The following is a 21,919-nucleotide window of genomic DNA, read 5'->3' as shown; positions in this document are numbered from 1 at the left end:
TGGAGTTGTAGAGCTTTCGGCCCAGGAATCCCTAATGTCTGTGAAATTCCTCTAACTGTATGTAAAATGGTGTGCATGTTTGTGCATTTCTCTGGTGAGGGTTCATAACTCCCATCAAATTCTCAGAGGTGTAGACAAAATGAACTCACATCTTGGTCTAAAAGGGCCAAGGAGTCCAACCTCCAAGGCAGGGGGTTGTCATACGATAGTGGTTATGTCCTCTTGGAATCTTAGCAAGTTTCTCCAATTCCTTGTTAGAAATATCTGTTGGGGGCGGGGAAGGGGGACTCTTTCCATATATGTCAATCAAAGACAGGCAGATTCTTCAGAGCTGAGAAGCACTTGTGAACTGCCATAAAGCAGTTGGAATGAGATGCTGGTCCTGAGTTAGGAAGGAAAGAAAACAGAACTTTGCTTCTGGAAGTTCATCTACCTCGTCTGTAAGGTAAAGGTAAAAACTGTCTTAAGAATGAGAAAAGTGCCAACTATGCCAGACCACAACCCCTGCAAGCTCCGAGGCTCAACCCCTGCAAGCTCTGAGGCTCACACATGAGAACAACAGTAGTGGCTGGACTAGAGCTCAAGCTAGCTTCAGCACCTGCTGAGGACCAGCCCAGGGCACAATCCACTTGCAGTGTGTGTGCATGCTGTTTTTAGGTTCAGAGGTTAAGAGTATATGGTATTTAGTCATTATCCTTGACTCTTCAAATTTGTTCTAGTGGATCATGCCTGATATGTATTTAAGATCATAGGCTATGGTAACATCTCTCTAATTTAGGACTAACTACATAAACTTAGGTGAGAAAGTGAGGTTTCCCTGACAAGTGTGACTGGAAAAATGCAATGGGGAGCACCCAAAGATGTCCTGTCTGACTTGTGACAACACAGGATACACTCCAGTTAAATAGATAAAAATGAATTTATTTCTAAAATGCGGCTTAACTACACTCACAATGTGCTAAGCCAGTCTGCAAATTGATCCTGCAGCTCGGAGTAAATCCGGGCCAGCGGAGGAGCAGTTGGGGTTCCTAGTTCTGGGCACCAAGAATTCAGTCACTCCTCCAGCAACTCAATTTACAGAGTTCTTCTTCAGCTGTTTTTTGTGACGTGTGGAGAGTTGTTTTGGATTCCTCTGTACAACAGAGAGGTCCGACCTTGAGGAAGACCGGTAGCCCACATCCTCTGCTTTTATAGGCTTAATGATGTGACCTGGCTTGGTGACAACCCTGGGTGTAGTCAGCTTTTGGAAGGCCCTCTGTGTGTTCCATGTAGATCCTATAGGGGTCTGGATGGTCCTTTCAAATTGCTGATGGTGGGTGAACGGATATGGAAGCACTCGCACCTGGAAAGGAAGGCAGAGGGACTTGTCAGGAGTCAGGCCTGGGGTGCAGTTGGTAAACTCTAATGGCAACTGGTTGGTAGTTGAGTGCATAAGCCACAGTTCTACATGGCTGCAGTGAATGAAGCTGCAGAGAGGTCAAGGAATCCCAGTACCCCCAGTCTAACCTTAGAAGTTCCAATGTGCTTGAGGACATCTGGGATTGGAAGACATCTAACAGGGATGAGACAGCTCCCCCATCCCCGAGGCTTACCCAACAATCTAGGAATTGAAAACCTACCCTGACACTGCCCCTGTAGTGCAGGAACACTATAGTAAGCTCCAGGGCTGCTATAACTCTAAGTGGGTCTTCCTATCCAGTACTGTGAGACTGCAAGAAACATCTGGGCATTTATCGATCCCTGTGAATGTTGTGACCCTCCAACCCTCTTGGAGCTCTCAATCAACCTTGCTTTTTCCTCTTTGATACACAGGACTGACGTTTTAAAGAACCCAAAATGGTGAACCTCACTGGGCTGTGATGCTTAGTTAGCTTCATCCTCTTTTGGCATCACAGAATGTCAGAGCTGGAAGGCCCTAGCTAATGGAAAAGGTCATCTCCCTTGGTCCCAGAATCTGGCTTAGAGAGGGGAAGGGATTTACCCAGGTAAATTAATGAACAGTGAGGGAGAACAGAACCCAGGGCTCCTTTCCTTGCCTAGTACTACCTTCAGACATTTAAATCACCTTTAAACACTTGACCCGAAGGCTGAAGAAGAGGGGAAAAACAACATAAGCAGGAAAATCAGGAAGTTATAATCAGTAGTCTCTGGAGATACTCAGTGGAATGCTCAAGAGAAGCGGAGTACTGCCGGGTGGTCCTGGTGGTAGTGAAGGACACAGATTCTCTTCAGGTTAAGGGAATGTCTTATGTCTTATTGGGTGGGGTTGCTGGCTAATTTGCGCATGTCACGTAAAGTGAGAGAACAAAACACCTGGGCAAAATAGTCTTGGGAGGGGCTTTTCTTTTTTCCTTCAGCTTGAACCATACTTTATTCTATTGCATCCTGGGACCTGCAGTCTATAGCTTATTAAAAAGATGAAAAAAAATCAGGGAGATTCTTGGAAAACTGTCAGTTTACCGTGACTGTATTATTTTTTTTCTAAAAAGACAAAGCTCCTGATTTTACTGAGGTCCACACTGCCCTTCCTATCCCGGTGAAGCACCCTTTCTCTCTCTCTTTTATTCTGTAACTGCCTGATCATCACCTATTTTGTGGTTATAGATCTGCAACTGGGATGAACAGTGGTTACAATTCAATTTCTGCAGGGACTGGTTCACAAAATAAGATCGATAGAGTATTATTGAAGTGATCATTTCTCACTTCTTCTTTATACCTATTAAATAGTTCCCCCTCTTTTTCAGAAGAAAAACTATAACTCATTTCAGTATTAAATAGGCTGGGGACAGATCTCAGGGTCATAGACTTTCAGAATTGAAGGGAACAGGAACACAGAAATCATTGAGTCCAGCCAGTCTCATTCCCGAGTCCCCTCTACACAGGCTCATATCCCCAGGGCAACCCATTCTCCCTGTGGACCAGCAGAAAGTTTTTCCTGTTTTTTTTTCTTAAGTAGGCTCCATGCCCAATGTGGAGTTTGAACTCAGGACTCTGAGATCAAGAGCCACGTGCTCTACGGACTGAGCCAGCCAGGCATCCCAGAAGGTTTCTCCGTGCACTAAACTCCCTGATTTTCCTTTAACTGCTACTTTATGTGACTGCACTCCACACAACAGCCTTTAATATACTCGAAGACCATGATCATGCTCCAGTTTGCTTCTCTCTTAGGTAAACATCCCTGGCTTGTCATAGTACACAATTTTAATTCCACTTGCTATCCTGAATGAGTACCACTTTGTCATTTTTCTTAAGATGCAGCTTAAACGCATAGCCTCTCAATGTTATCTTGACTATGAATACAAGCCTGAAGAACAGTAACTCTTAGTTTGGTGAGACCCATCTGCATCAGAATCATCTGGGGTGCTAGCTGAAAACTCAGATTTGGGGCTCCACCATCGCTGTCAAGATTTTCCTTTAAGCCTCAACCTCTTCCAATTCTGAAATTAAAACACCAGAATTGACCTGGAATTATTCATCTCAGAGCCAGTCAGTGAAAAAGAGAACAGCTTTGATTCTGTGGTCAAGATCACATATCCCTCTTTGACCACACAGCACTAGAATATTCCTCTTAAGCAAGGGAGCTAGGTAGCAAAGAGTTTCTCTCTCCCTCACCTGATGAGCTGCTGCATGGACATTTCGCTTCTCATTGATAATCACATTTGGCAAATTCTTGTCTTTTCTTGGAGGACCCTCCGGGGCTTTAATGAGAAACCTGGAAAGCAGAACAGCAGGACGTCTAAGAGCATTAAGGACTTAATCAAAAGGGCAGGGAAGACGCAAGAGGGTGAGGTGGGAGAACCTGGTGCACTTCTGTCAGGCTTTCTTCCCTGTTCTTACCGGCGTCTCTTCTTGGCACTGGGCTTCAGGCCCACACCACCCCACTCGCCCCAGCCAGGCAGAGTCAGGTCCACGTCCTTTGGCTTACTCGCCTCCACAGCTTCCCTCTTCTCTTTCAAGAAGTCTCTGATGACATCATCCCCAGCAAAAGCTTCCTTTATCATCTGCTTTTGATGTCTCTCCTCTTCATCTTCCTGGGAAGAAAGAGTGAGAGCTACTGCTTGCCTTAAGAGCCAAGGTCCCTGGCGAGAAAGCTAGAATTTTTGGGTTGTGACGTTTTAGCGCCCCCTAGGGGGAAAGCGCTGAACAATGATGGTCTGGCTATATAAATGAACTGGTAGCCAATCATGCTCCAATTTTCTTTTCTCTAGGGTAAAATATCCCTAACTCATTATCATATGACACAATTTTTAAACTTTCAGTAAGGAAGCTGCAGCACGGAAGAAGGAATGGCCTGTGTAGGAGGAGGAACTCCAAGTGGCCTGGACAGAATGTGGGTGCCCTCTGGCTTACATCCCTGTAAAGACAGGTGCCAGAGCCCCTCATTCAAGCAGTTTCAATTACTTAATCGGGCAGTCTCGAATCATTTCAGATCCCAGTGAATGGAGCACAACCTTGGCAACAGCTTAATGACTCACCTTTGAGTTGTCCTGCCTGGGATCTGGCCAGAGCTTTGAGTGCCTCCCGCTTTCCTCTGAGGGCGGTTTTAGAGTCACCCCAGGGAGGGTTTGGTGGCTCTGGATTTAAGATGTGGGAGTGTCGGCAGCACTCACATATTTGCATCTATTAATGGTCACGGGGGCCAGCCTGGCTCCATACTATTCCAGACCTTTCAACTACTGACATGTGCCCCTGGCATAACAAAACTTCACAGATTCTACTCCTTGGGCAAGAAGGGCATTTTCTGCACCAGCTCTGATCCCCCACAATGGCCCACGCCCTTGGCTCTGCTCACCAACTCCTCTACTGTTGTGGGCACTGCCAAAGACTTCACAGAAGGAGATTTTGTGGTTAGGAGGTTCTGTAGATCAATCATTTGCTCCTTCCTTTTCTTTTCCTTGGGAGCACCAGGCAGATTATGTGGGTTCCTCTCCAACTGCTGCCCTTCTACCACAGGCCTGGGGACCTCCTTATTTTGAAAACATCCTTCTTTCCCCAGCTCCTCTAGTTCCTCCATAGTGTGTGCTCTCTCCGGCCTCTGCATCAGCAGGGGCTCCTCTTCTGCCTCGGTAGGTTCCTCTCTCTGGACTGGCAGAACTGTCCTCAGTGAAGTCATGTTCTGCTTCCCAGATTGCTGGTTTGCTTTGTTGAGTTTCTGAGACAGTGCCCTCAGTTCGGACAGCACCTCCTGGCTGCTAGAATCTAGGGGAAGAAATGAAAGCTGTCAAGTAAAGGAGGCTAGAAGTTGCCTTACCAATGAGCACACTCGACAAGGAGCATTACATGCTCCCATTCATGGGACCGGGCACTAGAGGGAAGAGAGGATTCCATTTGCTAGATCTCTTGGAGAGTTCACTAATCATTGCCTATCATGTAGCAAGCAACAGAGTTTAGTAGTTAAAAGAAGCATGTTGGGAAGCAGATGTCCTGGGTCCTATTCCCAGCTATGTAAGTGACTCACGGCATAACTGGAACTGTGGCTTAATTCCCCCTGCAGTAAACCTCACTTGGAGAGATGGCCTCAAGTTCCAAATTTTTAAAAAGCCATTTTTATAGGTAGCCTCTGAATGCAACGTAATTCTAATTTATTATTTGTCATTTATGTCATTGTTTCCTATTTGTCCGAACCAAATCCAGCACTGTTTTATCCAAAAGCAGCATCTCATCATCTGCTGTGGCCAAGGCAAGTCACTTGGCATTTTTTAGTCACCGGCAACATTTGAGCAAATACCACCAGGCTCGGAGTGCCCGGAGGGAAATATGGCAGTGACACACTTATAAACTCTTCTTCAGGGCAGCCCAGGTGGCTCAGTGGTTTAGCGCCGCCTGCAGCCCAGGGCATGATCCTGGAGACCTGGGATCGAGTCCCACATTGGGCTCCCTGCATGAAGCCTGCTTCTCCCTCTGCCTGTGTCTCTGCCTCTCTCTCTCTCTCTCTCTGTGTGTGTGTGTGTATCTCATGAATAAATAAATAAAATCTTAAAAACTCTTCTTCATTTGACTCGAGTTGCCTCCATTCCCAAGTTCATCCTGCTCCCTAGCTGTGGCTTGAAGCCACTCTAAGAAGCTACTTAAGTCTGCCCTTTGGACACTTGTATGTTTATTCCGCAAGGATCAAGGTCCTTGCTCCTTTTATTTGGAGTCCACAACTTTCCACTATTTTAGGACTATTTGCCTGAAGGTTTGGGAACATTCTATTAACTTATCATCCAAAGAAATCCAAATCCACCTTTCATACCACAACCAACTGCTCTATACATTTAGCAAGATGACCCGCTTTTGAGGAAGCTCAACAGGATACGGCTGATGTCCTGGGGTCATTTAAAGACGGACCCACAATCTCGGCCTGCAGTGCTGCTTCCCAAAGTCCTCCTGGAGGTGACTGCTTGTAACTATTGATCTCAGCACTCTCCAGCTGAGAACCCTAAGCAAAGGTCCTATGATACATGCTAAGCTACAGCTCTTTCCAGATATTTTTTTTCACAGAAAAAGAGATTCTTGCCATCATCTGAATGCATTATTTTTATAGGACATAAAATCAGACCCAAGGAATCTGTCTAGATAGCCAAACGATTTCTGAATGTAGTTTCCTAAGCAGACTTTCTCCCCAGAGTGGGAGCCTTCTGACCCATCTCAAGGGTGCTACGGTTGTTAATATAAAATCTCTTTAAGATAACAGAAAATATAATATACAAATCGACTCTGAGCATGGGGTGACAATTCTAATTTGCCACATAGCTTGTGGAGTCATTTGTTCCTGTCGAGAAAGTCCACCCCCCCCAACATCTATCAACTGACATCACGAAGTGCTGAAAATGCCATTCCTGCTTTATCAACAAAACTGAAAACTGCAGCAGTGATTCGAAATTTCATAATGCCTCAAAACCCATCCGTGTTTGTTGGTGGGAGCGCAGTTCCCTCCACTTTGTGGGCACCAGTCAACTCAACTCCCGCCCTTATTTCAAGGATGGTGCACTTCTGTCTTTTGATGATCACATAGTAATGCCTTCGAAGATGGGTATTATGAAATCAGTCTTCTCTTCAGGGACCCACGGCCCTCTGTGGGGAGTCCCTTGAGCCTAGCCACACTGAAGCATGTGTGTGTGGATGGTTTTCCTGCCTCAGCCCGTCCACGGCACTGGCACCAGGCAGAGGTCTCCTATCCAGCCCACCACAACTCACCTTCTGACTCTTGTTTCCTCAAAGGCTCGGCATCCTGGCTGAGCCCAGACTTTTTCCTAAGTGCTCGCCTTTCCTCAAATGTATTTAACAAGATGTCTTCTTTGGCCCCTGGTCTTTCTTCTTCCTTACTTTCAGAAGCCTCATGGGCCACAGGCTCCAGAAGTTGCTCAGCGTCCTGGACCTTGGCCTCTTTTGGGCCACTGAAGGGATTCCTGAGCATCCAGGGGTTTGGCCCATCGGCATCCCTCTGAATCTCATTCACTGTATCGGGGACCAGGAGTTCACCCTCTTCCTCCACACTCCCCTTCTCTTCCTCACTGTCGGAGGCTGCCTGTAGCTTCTGCGTCAGCTCTTTGTTCCTGGCCAATTGTTCCTGCATAGCCTGGCGAGCCTGGAGGAAGGAGTCACAGCACAAGCGCCTTGTCATTAGTGACTGCAATGACACCTTTCCTGGTTCATTTCATAAAGCTGCCTCCTCTCAATTTGACTTTAAGTATTTCTTACTGGTGCCTACTGTTTAAATTGCACATATATTACTGCATTAACAGCTATGGAATAAAGTGGGAGACAAATTCTTTGTCCTCAAGGAAATGAACATGTGAAACAAGGTAGGAAAAAAAAAAAAACAGCTCCTCTCCCCTTTAACTGGACTTGCCTTCAATGCTGCTTCCCTTTCATCTCTCCTTTTCCACCTTGTTCCTGGTTCTTTTCTTCTCTGCCTTAGAGATTTTCTGATGTCTTTTTAGAATCCTGGTTTTCCATTCTTCCTCAAGGCTTTTCCCTAACTCTGCTTCTGCTAGCATCCTTATGGACTGATTTTCCTTTCTGTCCTCCAATTCCATCTCTTCTCTCACCCCGATGATCTCTTACCTCCAGGTCATATTTGGCCATAATTGCCTTTGCCTTGGCCCATTTCCCACTGTTCTGGTGCTTAAGGCTCATTCGCTCCTGGAAAAAAAGGGCAGAGTGAGCTCCTTACCACTTTTTGGGGAAAGCTGGTTCAAGGGGTGGGGGTGAGAGGCAGCCTCACCATCATTCTGGCCTTTTCGATTTTTTCCAGTTCTTCCAGTGCTGCGGTAGGATTGACCTTCTGCAGCTTCTCAAAGTCTTTTAGGGCTTTCTTGGCCTTTTCCTTCTTAAGGACCTTGTGATACCTACAGGGTGAGAGGGCAGAGATTTAGCTAAAACACAGGCGCCACACACAAAAGGTGTCCCCGCTCCCCAAGGGGTTTCCCTATGCAGGGGCTAGAATGGACATCACAGAGCTGGCTGACTATAGGGAACCAGTTTGGGACCTGAGAGGACTGGCAAGCCTCTCCGTCCCTGCAGCCCCCAGGGGCACACCTCTGCAGAGCAAAGAGTCCCCTCTGCTTCTAGAGCGCAAGGCAAGAGTAGAAGAAGTTCCAAAGAGGCAAAAAGGCAGGAAGGAAGCCCTACTGGCCTCAACAGCTGTAGAATTCAGAGCTCATTCTGCAGAACCATTCCGTGATGTCCTGGAAGGGAGAGAAAGTAATTGAACAGTCCTCTTTTTAGCAAAACCAAGACTGAAAGCCAAAGCCAGAGGAGAGGGCACTACCGAAGCAGGCAAAACTATGAGGTTGGACTGAGAAAAAAAAATGCTAGTCATTCCTATTTGGGACCTCTTCCACATGACCCCAGTTGCTACATCAAAGGCTCTCCTATGGAATCATGATTAGCCAGATCACTTTCTTCCAGAGCACCCGTGGCCACTTCAGTAGGGGCCTCCTTACTTTTTGCTCTTGATTTTCTTTTCTCTTCGAGCCCTGGCCTCATAGTAGGACTGCAGGGCCCGGGCCCTCTGAAGCTCTGCTCGGCGCATCTTAGCCTACAATGAATGACATTCACAGTGACTCCTGGGCTTTGAGGGCAAATACTGGAACAGAGCATGTCTGGGTGTATCAAAGGGCCTGTTACACTTACCTCTTCCAGGCTCATGGCTTTGAGAGAGGCCTTTTCCACAGGAGTCAATAAAGGGTCTGTCACTGGCTGCTTGTTCTTATGGAGGATGTTAAAAACTTCGTGCTCCAGGGGAGTTCTTGCCTTAAGGAGGTAATAGAACATTCTAAGTCTTAATCCATGCTCCTAGCCTCACTGTGTACAATCTTATGACCATCTGCTTTATGACACTATAATGGGAATCACAAACTGGAAAGGATCGGCTGTTACAGCAAGAGAAAGGGTTCCAGTGTTACTGTTCAGCAGTGTAGATAAAACCTCATTTTCTTCCGATTTAAGACAACTTCAGCAAGGGGATTCCAAAGCTACTCTCTAATATTACTAAGAGGATCACTCTGTTCAGATTACCAGAATATGTAAAACAGAATACCATTCTCTTAAATATCAAAGCAGGATGTCCTTAAGGTAAATGCTGGCAGGATGGAGGAACAGCAGTACCAAACTGTCAGTTTTGATAGTGGTAAAACAAAATGGTTCCTGTATTATGCATATTTGAAGTATCTATGTGTATTAACTGTATAGCAAGGAATCTAAGACTCATTTAAGCCTCCTTTAAAGAACATTTCTAGAAGAGAGGGAAAGTTAAGTCTTAGCTTCCTGACAGTTCAAATTTAACTCTAGTCATTTTCTAACTTTGGTTCCAGTCCCTTATTTTCCAGTGAACTTTGCATGCTAGGTAGTCTATATATATGAAATGAATGGACTGAACCACTTACTTCACATGTTAACAAAAGATGCTGTTACTGCTCAATTGATGTATTTTAACCATTGTAGATGGTTAAAATAATCAGGCTGATCATGCCGTGGTTCACTTTGGTTGGCAAGGTGCAAAGATAGCACCTTTGAAACAGATCCTGTTTCAAACCTCACACATGTATTACATGTAGTTTTCTTTAACAGCCATATACATCATGGTCGGTATTAAACTTACAAATATCTGGACAGATGCATAAACACACATCATCACATGTTACATGGCACTATTGATTTAACCATAAGCCTATTCTAGTGAATGATAAAGGTGTAATGTTCTTCCATTTTTAGTATTTGCAGTAGTGATCAATCACAGGCTACAAAATGATTTATATTACAATGTTGTAATCTTCCTCCAATTCAATTTACAAACACTTATTGATTGCAGCTACATTCCAGGCACTTGTGCAGGGTGCTAGGAATACACAATTGATTAAGATCGTTCCTGTCCTCATAGAGCTCATAGCCATTCAGAGGGAAAAGACACATGTACCACTGGCAACATAATGGGTCACATGTTAGTCCACAGGAGCGATAACAAAGGAAGTGAACAATGAATTTTGATTAGGAGGTGGGTTAGGCTTGGGGAAGGATTTTTTGAGTGGCTCTGAGCCATTACGTACAATTCTGTAAGGGCAGGGAGTGGTGGTAGCAAATGGAGATGAGTGTAAATAAAAACAGATATATGGACAGGAGAGATATATAAAGGAAAATGTGTTGTCCAGTGTAACTAAAATGCTAGGGGCTTTTGTCTTATTCTATAAGTGGAGAGCCTTCTGAAGGATTTGAAGCAGGAGAGTGACAATCGGTTTTGTGTTTCAGAAAGAAAATCATGGCGATCGTGTAAGGGGTTATATATAATGTGTCAAATGACAGGTGACAATGGAAATGAGAAGAGGAATCGGGATCTGAGAGCTATTAAGGAGAAAGTGCACAGGAGTAGCCCACTATGTGGGCTGGGGAGGGATAGCAGCTAAGGGTGGCGGGGAGAAGGAGGAAGGGGAAGAGGAAGATGATTCAGATGGTTGAGGTTTCCAACATAAGGGACCAGGGTAGGGAGTTCTGCTATTGATTCAGTTACAGAATGATGGTGGTGGTTCAGGGTTTGGGAGTCTGGGGAAGGAAATGCCAAGCCTACTTTGTTGTGTGTGAAGTTTAAGGTGCGTATGAAAGACCCAGGCGAGGCCTACTGGTCATATGGAATATGAGAGTGGAGCTCAGAAGAAGGCGTTGAGAGTGATCTGTAGTATCTATGGGTGATAGCCAAGAGCCACGGAATTTACAGAGAATAAAAACTAAGGAAAAGTTAGATAGATTTAAAAACAACAACAACAACAACAAAAAAACCCCAGAAGTATGTTATCACAGAAACCAAGGGGGGAGAGTTTTTGTTGTTTTGTTTTTTAACCAATGTGATGTGTCAATAGGACCCAAAAGGCTAAAGCCTCAGAGGGCTTGGAATTTGGTGATTCAGAGGCCTCTTACTAATGCCCGCTGAGAGAAGACTCAATAGAGTAGTAGGGAAAGAAGATGAGAGTACGGAGGCAGCAGCAAAGACCAGCTCTTCCTAAAGTGTGTTCCTCATCAACTAACAAAGTTTATTATTTTAAGGTTTAAAGTTAAATTTATTTGATTTTCATTTGTGCACTCTGGGTTAGAAGAAGTCAAAGAGGTTTCTTTTTTTTTTTTTTTTTTTAAAGAGGTTTCTTTATTGTCTTCTCATAGCCTTTAAAATGCTAGTGTCTATTATGAACTGCCAATCTCCAGCAGGGGCATGCAACATTTCTAGCAATGGAACCCCGCTTTTTTGAGGGCATATTGAGAAACTAGGGTTTTGAGAAGAACACTTTGGGTAATGGCTAGTGTAGGGTGGGAAGTAACCTTACATCATTTCTAGCACTTTGCAGTTTACAAATGCTTTCTTATGCATTATACCATTTAAATCTTCTTGGAGTAAAATGGAATTTTAGGAATCTGGGCTAAAACTATAGTGCATACTTTTTGGATTCTTAATCTCCAGTCCTTGGTACTTTGCATCCTAAGTTGTAAGAAGAGAACTTAGTTGCTAATCAGAAAGCATGCCCTGAACTAAGCATTTCTTTATTGCTCTGTACCATACTGGCCTGATTTCTCAAAAATGAATCTTAGAATAAATGCTACAGTGGGTTCATGTATAGCATCTGGGTTGGGGGGGCCTCCACTCTGTCTTGTGCAGGGAGTTCTTGGAGAGTAGAGGTTGTACTACCCTTTTTTTTTTGAGGTTCTACTATTCTTAATGCAACCCTCCTCCTCTACCATCTCATGTTTAATAACCAACTAGGCATTTTCCAGCTATCTCCAAGATTACACTATTATTTGGGAAAAGCAAGGTGCAGAATGATGTGTAGTAGCATATCACTACTCTTTAATTAAAAAAACAAGGTAAACACAAATATAGCAATTATATCCTTATATTAACAACAACAAAAACTTACAAAAGTGGTTATTTCTGAGTATGGTGGTAAAAATGAGCAGATTGGGGGGACAGGGGCAGGGATCAGACCTTTAGCTATGTATTTTTTTAAAAAATTTTGAATCCTACAAATTATATTACCTCTTAACTTTTTTTCCTAAAGTCTCCCATCCTGCAGCCATACTTTAAACCTGATCTTTTTTTCATGTGGAAAAGGAAGCATCCTAGAAAGAGACTGGTAGTGACTACAACAACAATATCCAAAACAGAGCTTATCCCCGAAAAAAGCAATGACTTGCTTAATGTCTAGCTATGGCAGCAAGCCATGTTTACTTGATTAGTGTTAGCTCAACTTCCCGACACGTAGAACATTATTATTTCTGGATTTGTAGAAAGCAGAGAAAAAGCATAAAGAAGCATCTATCCATAGTTTGGGCACTGCTGTTTTTGACTATTTCTACTTAAGACGGAATATTCCGTTATAGAATCCATAAGCAATGGTGTATTGGAAAAGGAAGTCCAATTGTCATGAAGTTGTTCACAGACTAAAAATGGAGACTTTGCGGACCAACATAGGATTACCAACAAGGGCATAACTACCATTCCACTCACCCAAGTGCCATCATTTACTACTGCCATCATTTCATAAAAGAAAAGCTATTTCAACACTATTAAATGGAAAGCATGACCTCTTAGTAAAGAAGAACTGGTAACTTTACATCTGTCGTACTTACAATGATCCTTTTTGCTTCAGACGAATGAAATATTTGCCAGGGATCAGTGTTTGGATGACCCAGCCCTAAGATAACTTTTTTATTTTCTGCAGCTCAGAGTCGTATGGAGTTACTTGCTAAACTTCTAGTCATTACCCATGGATACATTATATTTTAACGTGGTAGTCCTTTACAAGCAAACGTTGGTTCTCTAGCTCATATGTAGTCCTACTAAGGCTCATTTATGCTGCTGAGTTCCTGACTTTCCCCAGATCAGAATGCAGGTTTAAAAGCTTTTTAAAAATGGGTGTGAAACAGAAAACATCACTGTGTTCCCTCTCTATGGGCAATCAGATGCTTTCACACAAAAACATGGAAAGAACCATGTGCTGTGTGCTACCAGCAGAAGGGTGACTACAGAGCAATGCTGGCAATGGCACGACTGACCATGAGTCCCACTATCTCCTCTCCCTTGCTAGACTGCTTCATTAAAGACTGCAGCTGGGGTTTTAGCTTACCAGGTCCAATCACATCAATCTCACCTGCTAAGGTGCAGTTTCCTGGTGTTGCACTCACCTTCCAGCCACTGAGCACATGTTCAATGGGAGCAAAAGCAGACTGCTCCTTCTCCAGGGGAAAAACCAGCTGCTCTGCCTGCCGGTTCTTCAGGATGATGGGCTCCCATTTGGAGAGGGCTTGTGAGGTTTTATTGAATGCCACTTCTCTGTGGATCTGAAGCAGGCAAAGTATACGAAAGGAAAGAGCCACGAAATTAAGCACTGAACTCAGAGGATCTGTAGGGAATCAAGAGCCAATGTTTCTCAGCCCAAGAGTCAGGATGTTAGAGAAGCTCTTGCTTACTTCTCAGGATGCACTTCCCCCAAGAAGTGTTTTAATCTTTTCCCTGGCAATCACAATTTCCCCCTCCCCCCAGTTCCCAGCTCCCTCTCTTCCCTTCTTACCCTATTTTTCCTTGTTAGTCCGATTTCTTCCCCTTAACAGACCACTTTCTCTATAACTCACCCGCTCAACCTCTTCATTGTTAAGGGGTAACTCCAAAGTCTTCTTTGATCTGACTCTATTCAGTTGCTTTTTCACGGCAGCCAATGAAGATGAAGTTTTAACAGGCCCAAGTAGATCTGAAAGGACTAGCTTTTCTCCTGATCCTGCAGAAAGGCCAAACTTTCTGGTCAGACTGAGAAATGAGGCAAAAATCTCAGTATAACATTGGGAGATGCCTCAGTATAAAACGCTGGTAGATAGGCAGATGTGCAGGGAAGCAGGAATAATTCTCTTACTTTAACCACCAGCCACAATGACACCACCTTCTTACATTCCCAAATGTGTTGGAGGGTAGCAAAGAGGAGAAAATTATTATTTATTTTAAAAAGTCACTTGTTTTTTTCTTGGTCCTTCTGCTTCCACTTTTGCCTCACTGCACTTCATTCTTCACAGGCAGCCAAAGTGGTATTTTGAAACTGTAAGTCACAGCCTGTCAGGATCCTGCTGAAAATCCTCCAGTGGCTCTGCCTTTATACTTGGAATTACATCATTCCAAAGGACATGGCCCAGCCAAACTAAAGCAGCCACTTAGTCACTTTACTGCATCACCATGTTTTAATCCTTATTGTCTCCCACCTTGATCTTCCCTAAGAATGTTAGACCCCCATGAAGCCTTTCTCACAGACATCACTGTAGCCCCAGTATCTAAACTGCCCTGAAACTGACATAGTAGAAATAGAATAAGTATCTGTTGAATGAATAAGCTTGAATACATTATTATTTGTTCTGAGGGGTTACATTAGTGGTTACTAGAACCATTTAACTCATTCAAGCTGCCTAAATTGTGAATATGGTGAAAAAGATATGGCATCCAGACTTCCTATCAGCTTAAAATTCCAACTCTGCAATTTCCTAGATCATGTATTCCCAGTAGGGTGATATCAGTTGCCCACAAGGGATGAAAATTGGTTCTGGAGGTGGGGGAGTGGTGAAAAAAATCTTCAATGTTCCCAAGTTCTGTGTTCCTCCAAAGCTCAACCCAATCCAACAAAAAACTTATTCCCTGGTATCTGATTTCCTGGCTATAGGAGTGGGAGTATGTCTGTGTGTCAGGGCGGGGGGAGGCAATGAAAAACAGTCTAAAAAGACTTCTTGGGGAATAAAACAGGTTGAGAAGCATTGTACTAGGCGAAGGCCCCTGAGTAAGTAACTTGACTTCTCTGAGCTCCAGCAGATTATCTGCCTGTCCGAACTCTGTAAGAACTGAAATAGAAATGAAAGCACGAATGCGATTAAGCTAGTGAGAGGCAGCAGTCTTCATCCATGTCCCTGTACCCTATAAGCAGCTCATCAGTAGGAGATCTTGACTATGACCTTGAAGGCTTTCTTCTAGAAATGGAAAAAAACTCAAGGGCATCTGACTTTCTTTGACCACTCATATAAGTATTTATGGTAGGATCCATTAACCACATTGAAAACCGTTCTGAAGGTGAAGTGACCATTATGCTTAACTCCACAAGCTCCACACACAGATGGCTTCCTTTGTTAACTTACCTTCGGAAGTGACATTGAACTCTGATACCTTCAAACTAGCTTCAGATCTCTCAGCCAATTTCCACCTGAAATTAGGCAAAGCAGAATATGGTAGGAACGGACACATTTTGCTAGGGAACCAACACTTCTCTTTTCAAACAAGGCTTTGGTTTAATGTATTGCTCTTCTAGAATCAGGTTTTGTCACAAAGAAACCAGGAAATCTGTTCCTAACCTGGGCTTGGTTTTCTAGCCATCTCTTAATGTAGACTCAGTCACTCAAAAACACAAGGCAATATGAGGTAGGCATAGTGGAAAAGGTATTGGACTTGGCTTCAAACATTCTGGATCTGCCACTTATGAGCAGAATGACTTTGGAGCAAGGCAATTAACTCCTCTAATGGGGATAAGTTCCTAGTCAATCCTTCAAAAGACTCAGTATGGATGAAGAATTCAAACACACAAAGGCCTCTAACACAATAATCGCTAACAATTACATAATGCTTACTATATGCTGGGCTTTAGTTTAAGATCTTCATGTTCATTAACTCATTTAAATGTCATGATGACCCTCTGAGGGGTCAATTAATCTTATTTTCTAGTTGAAATTGAGGTGCAGAAAGGTTAAAAATTTGCCTATACAGTCTGTCTCTGAAGTATGTGATCTTAATAATGATGCTGACACTTGTGTCTTCATTATCTTAGGCACGCGATAAATGTTTATTTTTAAAGATTTTATTTATTTAAAGATTTTTATTTATTTCTTTATTAGAGAGAGAGAGATGATGCGCACCCACACGCACATGGGGTAGGAGCACAACAAGTGGGGGTTGGGAGAGGGACAAGCAAACTGTGCTAAGTGCAGAGCCCAACTCAGCTGGATCCCAGGACCCTGAGATCACGACCTGAGCCAAAACTGAGCCAAAACCAAGTGTCAGACGCTCTAACAGCTGAGCCATCCAGGGGTCCTGGCACTCAATAAATGTTAGTTGCAGATTTGTCTCATGGAATCAGCTGGTTATAACCTGTCCAAATGGATGGGAATGTTACCTATTCTTTCCATCAAGGGAACTGATTGCTTCCAGAAGCTTTTGATGCTTTCTCTCTCCATCAATGTCCCCCTAAACATAGAAAAGGAAAAAACATCAGGATGATAAGGGAAAGGAGCATGGAAATCTCTTGTTCTTTTGGTGAGTGGATGACTGGGGAATCAGGTGAGGTCTAGTGTGCAGGCATTCAAGCTCAAACAAAGAACTGCTTCAAAAGCCAAACTTCTTCATTATTAAGAACCACAGTGGCTGATGATCTGTGGCTAATGTCATGTCTGTCTTAATCAGTATCAAGAAGAAAAGTGCTATGAGAATGTTTCAGTATAGAATATATAGCATGATCTGACACAGAAATACTGCCATTAAAAAAAACCCACAATAAGTAGTTTTGTCAAGAGAATAGAGTTGGAATTCCTATAGCATCTGTTGGAGAGCCAGCTTAATTATGTAGATGTATATTTCAGTCAGATACAGACAGGCCATTACTTATGATGGTCTGACTTAATATTTTTGAATTTATGATGGTGACACATGTTCAGTAGAAACTGTATTTCAAATGTGAATTTGATCTTTTCCCGGGCTAGCAACATGGGATAGGATTTTAGTGATGCTGGCCACTGGCAGTGAGCTGCAGCTCCTGGTCAACCACATGGATCATAAAGGTAAATAACTGATACGCTTAGAAACATTTTGTACCCACACAACAACCATTCTATTTTTTTTTTCCATTCTATTTTTTATTTTCAGTACAGTAGTCAATAAATTACACAAGATATTCTCCACTTTATTATAAAGTAGACATTGTGTTAGAGGACTCTGTCCAATTTTAGGCTAATGTAAGTGTTCAGAGCAAGTTTGAGGTAGGAATAGGCTAAGCTATGATGTTCAGCAGTTAGGTGCATTAAATGCATTTTTAACTTAAAATATTTTCAATTTATGATGGGTTTATCAGGATGTAATGCCATCTTAAATTGAAGAAGATTTGTAATTAAATAACTCTACAAAAATCCAAACTTGGGAAAGGGAAATCATAAAATGAAGACCCCATGTTTTGGTCTTACATACTCAGCTATACTTGGGCAACTTGAAAACAATGTATCTTATACAGTCTTCAAATTTCCATAGCACTTAATGCAGTATCTTATACATGAAACACTATATAACTATTTGTAATCTCTTTGCAAGATCTGAGCAAATATAAACAATGTTGCCACCATTTTTCTGTCTAGCCACATGCTGTCTAACCTAATAGTGAGGCAGAAGGGAAAACAGAGAAGGCAGTTTAGCAGTTGTCACCCACCTCATCTTCACTGGGACTCAAGGGATAGTCTTTGGGTAAATCCTCTAATTCTTCCTGTCGGCTTAAAGCCAGAAGGCTGTTAAAGGAGGCAAAAGAGAATTATTATCAATTGGAATAACTTCTATTATAGCAAAGAATGGCCCTTTTCCCTGGAAGAGGTACAAACCAAGCAGAATGGGTATTTTAGAAATTTGTCAAGACATTAAATTTAGACCTAAGTCAGGCATCAATCCCAAGGGGTGGGCAGTGGGTGGTGACACCCCTATACAATTGTATGGAGTGAAAAAGAACTAACCTTCAGTGATTGGTACTGCATTTTCCACTGACCTCTGGGAGGCTGTAAATATGTGTGACTCTGGGTAAGGTGACAGAAGGCACTGTTGCTGGCCCTTGAGGCAAAGCAGTTTAGCCATTAATATTTCTAAGCATCCTCCACCTTATAAAGGAAGACACCTTTATAGGTGCAGCTTACTCAACAGTGACATATTGATCACTTGTTCCCAACAATGGGGAAAGGGTTAATTGGATGAAAGCAGCTAAGTACACCATTTTTCCTGGGGTTTCCTCAGCAAAGTGGATGCCTAACTGGTACCCTGAACCAAATTATAGACTCCACTATTACACAACAGTATGTACCAATCTTTACAAGGCAACCATTACTAAACGGATTATATTTAACTCGCTTGTTGGGGGGCGGGGATGAAACATCAGAGGAGAAAATGTCAGGAATGACTCCAATCAAAATAAGGGGAATTTATAACGCAGGCACTCCCTGCGCAGAGTCGAAATGTGCCTCGGCAGCAGCAGAAAAAGGAGTCACGTGATGAGGAAAGTGCAACAAATTAGCTGGAGAAGGGTGAGGCCACATCAGAACCAACAGGGATGAGGCCAAAAAGCTGGGGAAAGGAGAAAGTGAATTAATTAAATGAAAAGGACTTTTCAAGGATGTTATCGCGGAAATTGTAATAAATGACGAAGTCTTGGAGGAGGAACAACTGTCGTCTGTTAAAAGGCAGCTTCCAGACCCGGCCCCAAACGAGACCCAGACCTCCCGCTCCGATCTTTATCCCTCACCTTTCCGCAGCCCGGACCGTGCTCATCTCAGCAGCCTGTCTCACACATGGGCCAGGAGCGGAAGCCGAAAGGAAAGCAATTTCCGTGCCGGCCGCAAAGCAATTTCTGCTTCCGCCAATCACGCGCTGCGTGTCGCGTCACTTCCGCTCCGCCCCAGGGCGTGCGAGAAACTGGAGATTGCTCCGGAGGGGCCTGTGGGACACTGGGAGACTGGAATTTAAAGTCTGTCGGCGGGCGGAGCTTTGTCCCCCCCACCCCGCCCCTACTCCCATCTTCTCTGCGGAGCGTCGGTGTTCGCGCTCCCGGCTCGTGGTTTCCGCGCGGCCCCAGGTGGGTTGAGCTTAGGGCGAGGGCACCGCGCTGTCCCGGAGTGGCCGAGCCTTCGTTGTCCCTGCCTGATCCGAAAGGAGAGGCTCCGGCGACCGTCCGTGTTCCACAGCGTCCTGCGAGTCTGCCACCGGCCAGGGCCAGCTCAAGGTTTTTTTGAATACCGGAGAAGTGGCCAGCGTTGTGCTAGGCCCCCGAGATTTGGCAGTGAACAAAGCAAGTTTCTCTCCGCTCCAAAGGAAAAATCTCCTTGCGTCTTGTGCCCCCTTGTAATTGGAGCACCAAGTTCCTCCTTCCCTAGGGAACAAAGGTTCATCCAAGAATGGGCCTCTGTTGGTGGCTGCAACTTCCTCACCTCCCATCAACTGTTAGGAATGCTTTTTTAAATTAAAAAGTAGAAAAGTACGAAAACGTTCGTGCCATCTGTTTTAAGCTATTTCCGTTTTGCTTTTGCCCCACTGTTCCACTGAAACTGCTCCAAACAAGATCCTCAGTGACACCCTCAGTTGCTAAAATAAAATGGATATTTCTCACTCTGTCTTCCCAGAATTTTGTGTGGAATTTGGTACTGTTAGTTTGTTTTCTTATTCATATTCAGGACATTTTTTTGACCATTTACTATGTGCCAGGCCTCTAGGCATATGGGGACATTAGTGCACAAAACAGACACATTCCATGGCTTATAGACTGACTTTCTAGTGGGATTACAGATGGTTTTTTCGTTGTCGGAAATCCATCCTGGGCTTGCATGACACCACTCTCTCCTGGCATCTTAGCTTTATGGCCATCTTTTTCAGTCCTCTCTGCTGGATACTTTTTCTGTACTAACTCTTTAACTTTAATTTTTTTTTAATTTATTTATGATAGTCACAGAGAGAGAGAGAGAGGCAGAGACACAGGCAGAGGGAGAAGCAGGCTCCATGCACCGGGAGCCTGACGTGGGATTCGATCCCGGGTCTCCAGGATCGCGCCCTGGGCCAAAGGCAGGCGCTAAACCGCTGCGCCACCCAGGGGTCCCCTGTACTAACTCTTTAAATGATGATGTTCCTCAGGCTCTGTTCGCAGCCTGTTTGTCTACTCCACATGCTCTTTCTTTCTTTCTTTCTTTCTTTCTTTCTTTCTTTCTTTCTTTCTTTCTTTTATTTATTTATTTATTTATTTATTTATTTATTTATTTATTTATTTATTTTTAGTGATCTCTAAATCCAACATGGGGCTTGAACTCACCACCTGGAGATCAAGACTCATGTGCTCCTTTGACTGAACCAGCCAGGTGCCCTTCCACATGCTCTTCTTAGGCCTTTAACACTTGCATGAGAAATCCCAACTCTATTATATTTAACTCCGATCTTTTTCAAGAGTTCCAGACTAGTATTTCTGATTGCCTCTTGGCAGTCTTTTTTGTTCTACAGGCACATCAAACATGATTTGTCCAATAACTTCTATCTTTTCTACCAGAGTTCTGTATTTTTCATCTCTATGACTGACACCAAACTACTAGTTAGGCAAGTCAGAAGTCTGAGAATCATCCTTGATTCTTCTCTACCTTATGCTTCAGAGTTGCTCCTCGTTTTTTTTTTTTTTTAAGATTTACTTAGAGAGAGCACACAAGCAGGGGGAGGGGCAGAGGGAGAAGGAGAGGGGGAGAATCTCAAGTGACTCCCTGCCAAGAGTGGAGCATGACATGGGGCTCGATTTCACAACTCTTGAGATCATGACCTGAGCTGAAATAGTAGGCCCCTTAACCAACTGAGTCACCCAGGTACCTTTCCTCTTCACATTGTTCATTTTACTTCCCAAATCTCTCTTGCGCATCTCCCCAGCTTTCCATCATCATCCATCAGACCCTTGCAATTTCAAGCTTGTCATATTGCCATAAACTGTTATAGTGAAGGGGAGCATTATAGCATATCGATAAAGAGCATGACTTGTGAACTGGACTCTCTGAGTTTGAATCTTATCTCTGCTACTTACTAGCTTTGTATTGAGTAAATCACTTCCCTGTGCCTTTATTTCCTCACCTTTAAAACGGGCATGATAGTACATTGGGTAGTTACAAGGACTAAATGAATTCATATACATAAAGCACCAAAATAAATGGAAAGCTCTTAGAATAATATCTGTCACACATTAAATGCTCAATAAATGTTAGCTATAATAAGAATTTTGTACTGTCTTTTCAGTCTTTAGTCTCTCCTCATCCAGTCCTGTAAGTCTGATCATGTCACACCCCTACCAGAAAGATGCAAATAGACTCTCCTCACCTTCAAGATAAAATTTAAAAGATCTTTAGTCTTCGCCTACTTCTCCAACCTCTTTGGAATTGCTTGCTGCTTCCCCCAAGACACTCCAAATTATATTTTTGTGGACAGATGATGTTCTCTTAATCTTATAAAAAGTACGAATAAAAGCATTATAAGAAAACATTGACATTTTTTATTGATCTATACTTAATCTAAGTAAAGACAGTGTGTTTGCTATGCAAATGCAGCTTTTAGGCAAGTTCCCTAGGTACTCCCTTCTCCAGCTCTAACCAGATTGCTGCCCCATTTCTCTCTTAC

At 43.5% G+C, this 21,919-nt stretch overlaps 1 protein-coding gene across 2 annotated transcripts; it reads right to left on the bottom strand.

The window, feature by feature from the left end:
* Positions 1–900: 900 nt before the first annotated feature.
* On the bottom strand, positions 901–19,893 carry UTP14A (UTP14A small subunit processome component). 2 transcript variants are annotated; one of them, XM_025431879.3, is made up of 15 exons: positions 19,032–19,893; positions 17,958–18,033; positions 16,659–16,729; positions 15,631–15,695; positions 14,098–14,240; positions 13,651–13,806; positions 9,121–9,240; positions 8,931–9,025; positions 8,210–8,333; positions 8,050–8,127; positions 7,180–7,570; positions 4,793–5,199; positions 3,838–4,031; positions 3,613–3,712; positions 901–1,342 (listed from the first exon to the last, which is right to left on the bottom strand). In XM_025431879.3, exons 1-15 carry the CDS (start codon positions 19,055–19,057, stop codon positions 1,070–1,072), a joined length of 2,319 nt encoding a protein of 772 aa, XP_025287664.1. In that variant the 5' UTR covers positions 19,058–19,893; the 3' UTR covers positions 901–1,069. The 2 variants fall into 2 exon arrangements, 1 of the variants encoding a protein (XP_025287664.1); XR_003129611.3 differs by having other exon boundaries at positions 1,293–1,342; positions 3,930–4,031.
* Positions 19,894–21,919: the final 2,026 nt, after the last annotated feature.

This window comes from Canis lupus, chromosome X (assembly GCF_003254725.2).
Source record: "Canis lupus dingo isolate Sandy chromosome X, ASM325472v2, whole genome shotgun sequence".
Taxonomy (NCBI): Eukaryota; Metazoa; Chordata; class Mammalia; order Carnivora; family Canidae; genus Canis; species Canis lupus.
Note: the sequence above shows the minus strand (reverse complement) of the source record. Positions and strands in the feature narration are given on the sequence as shown.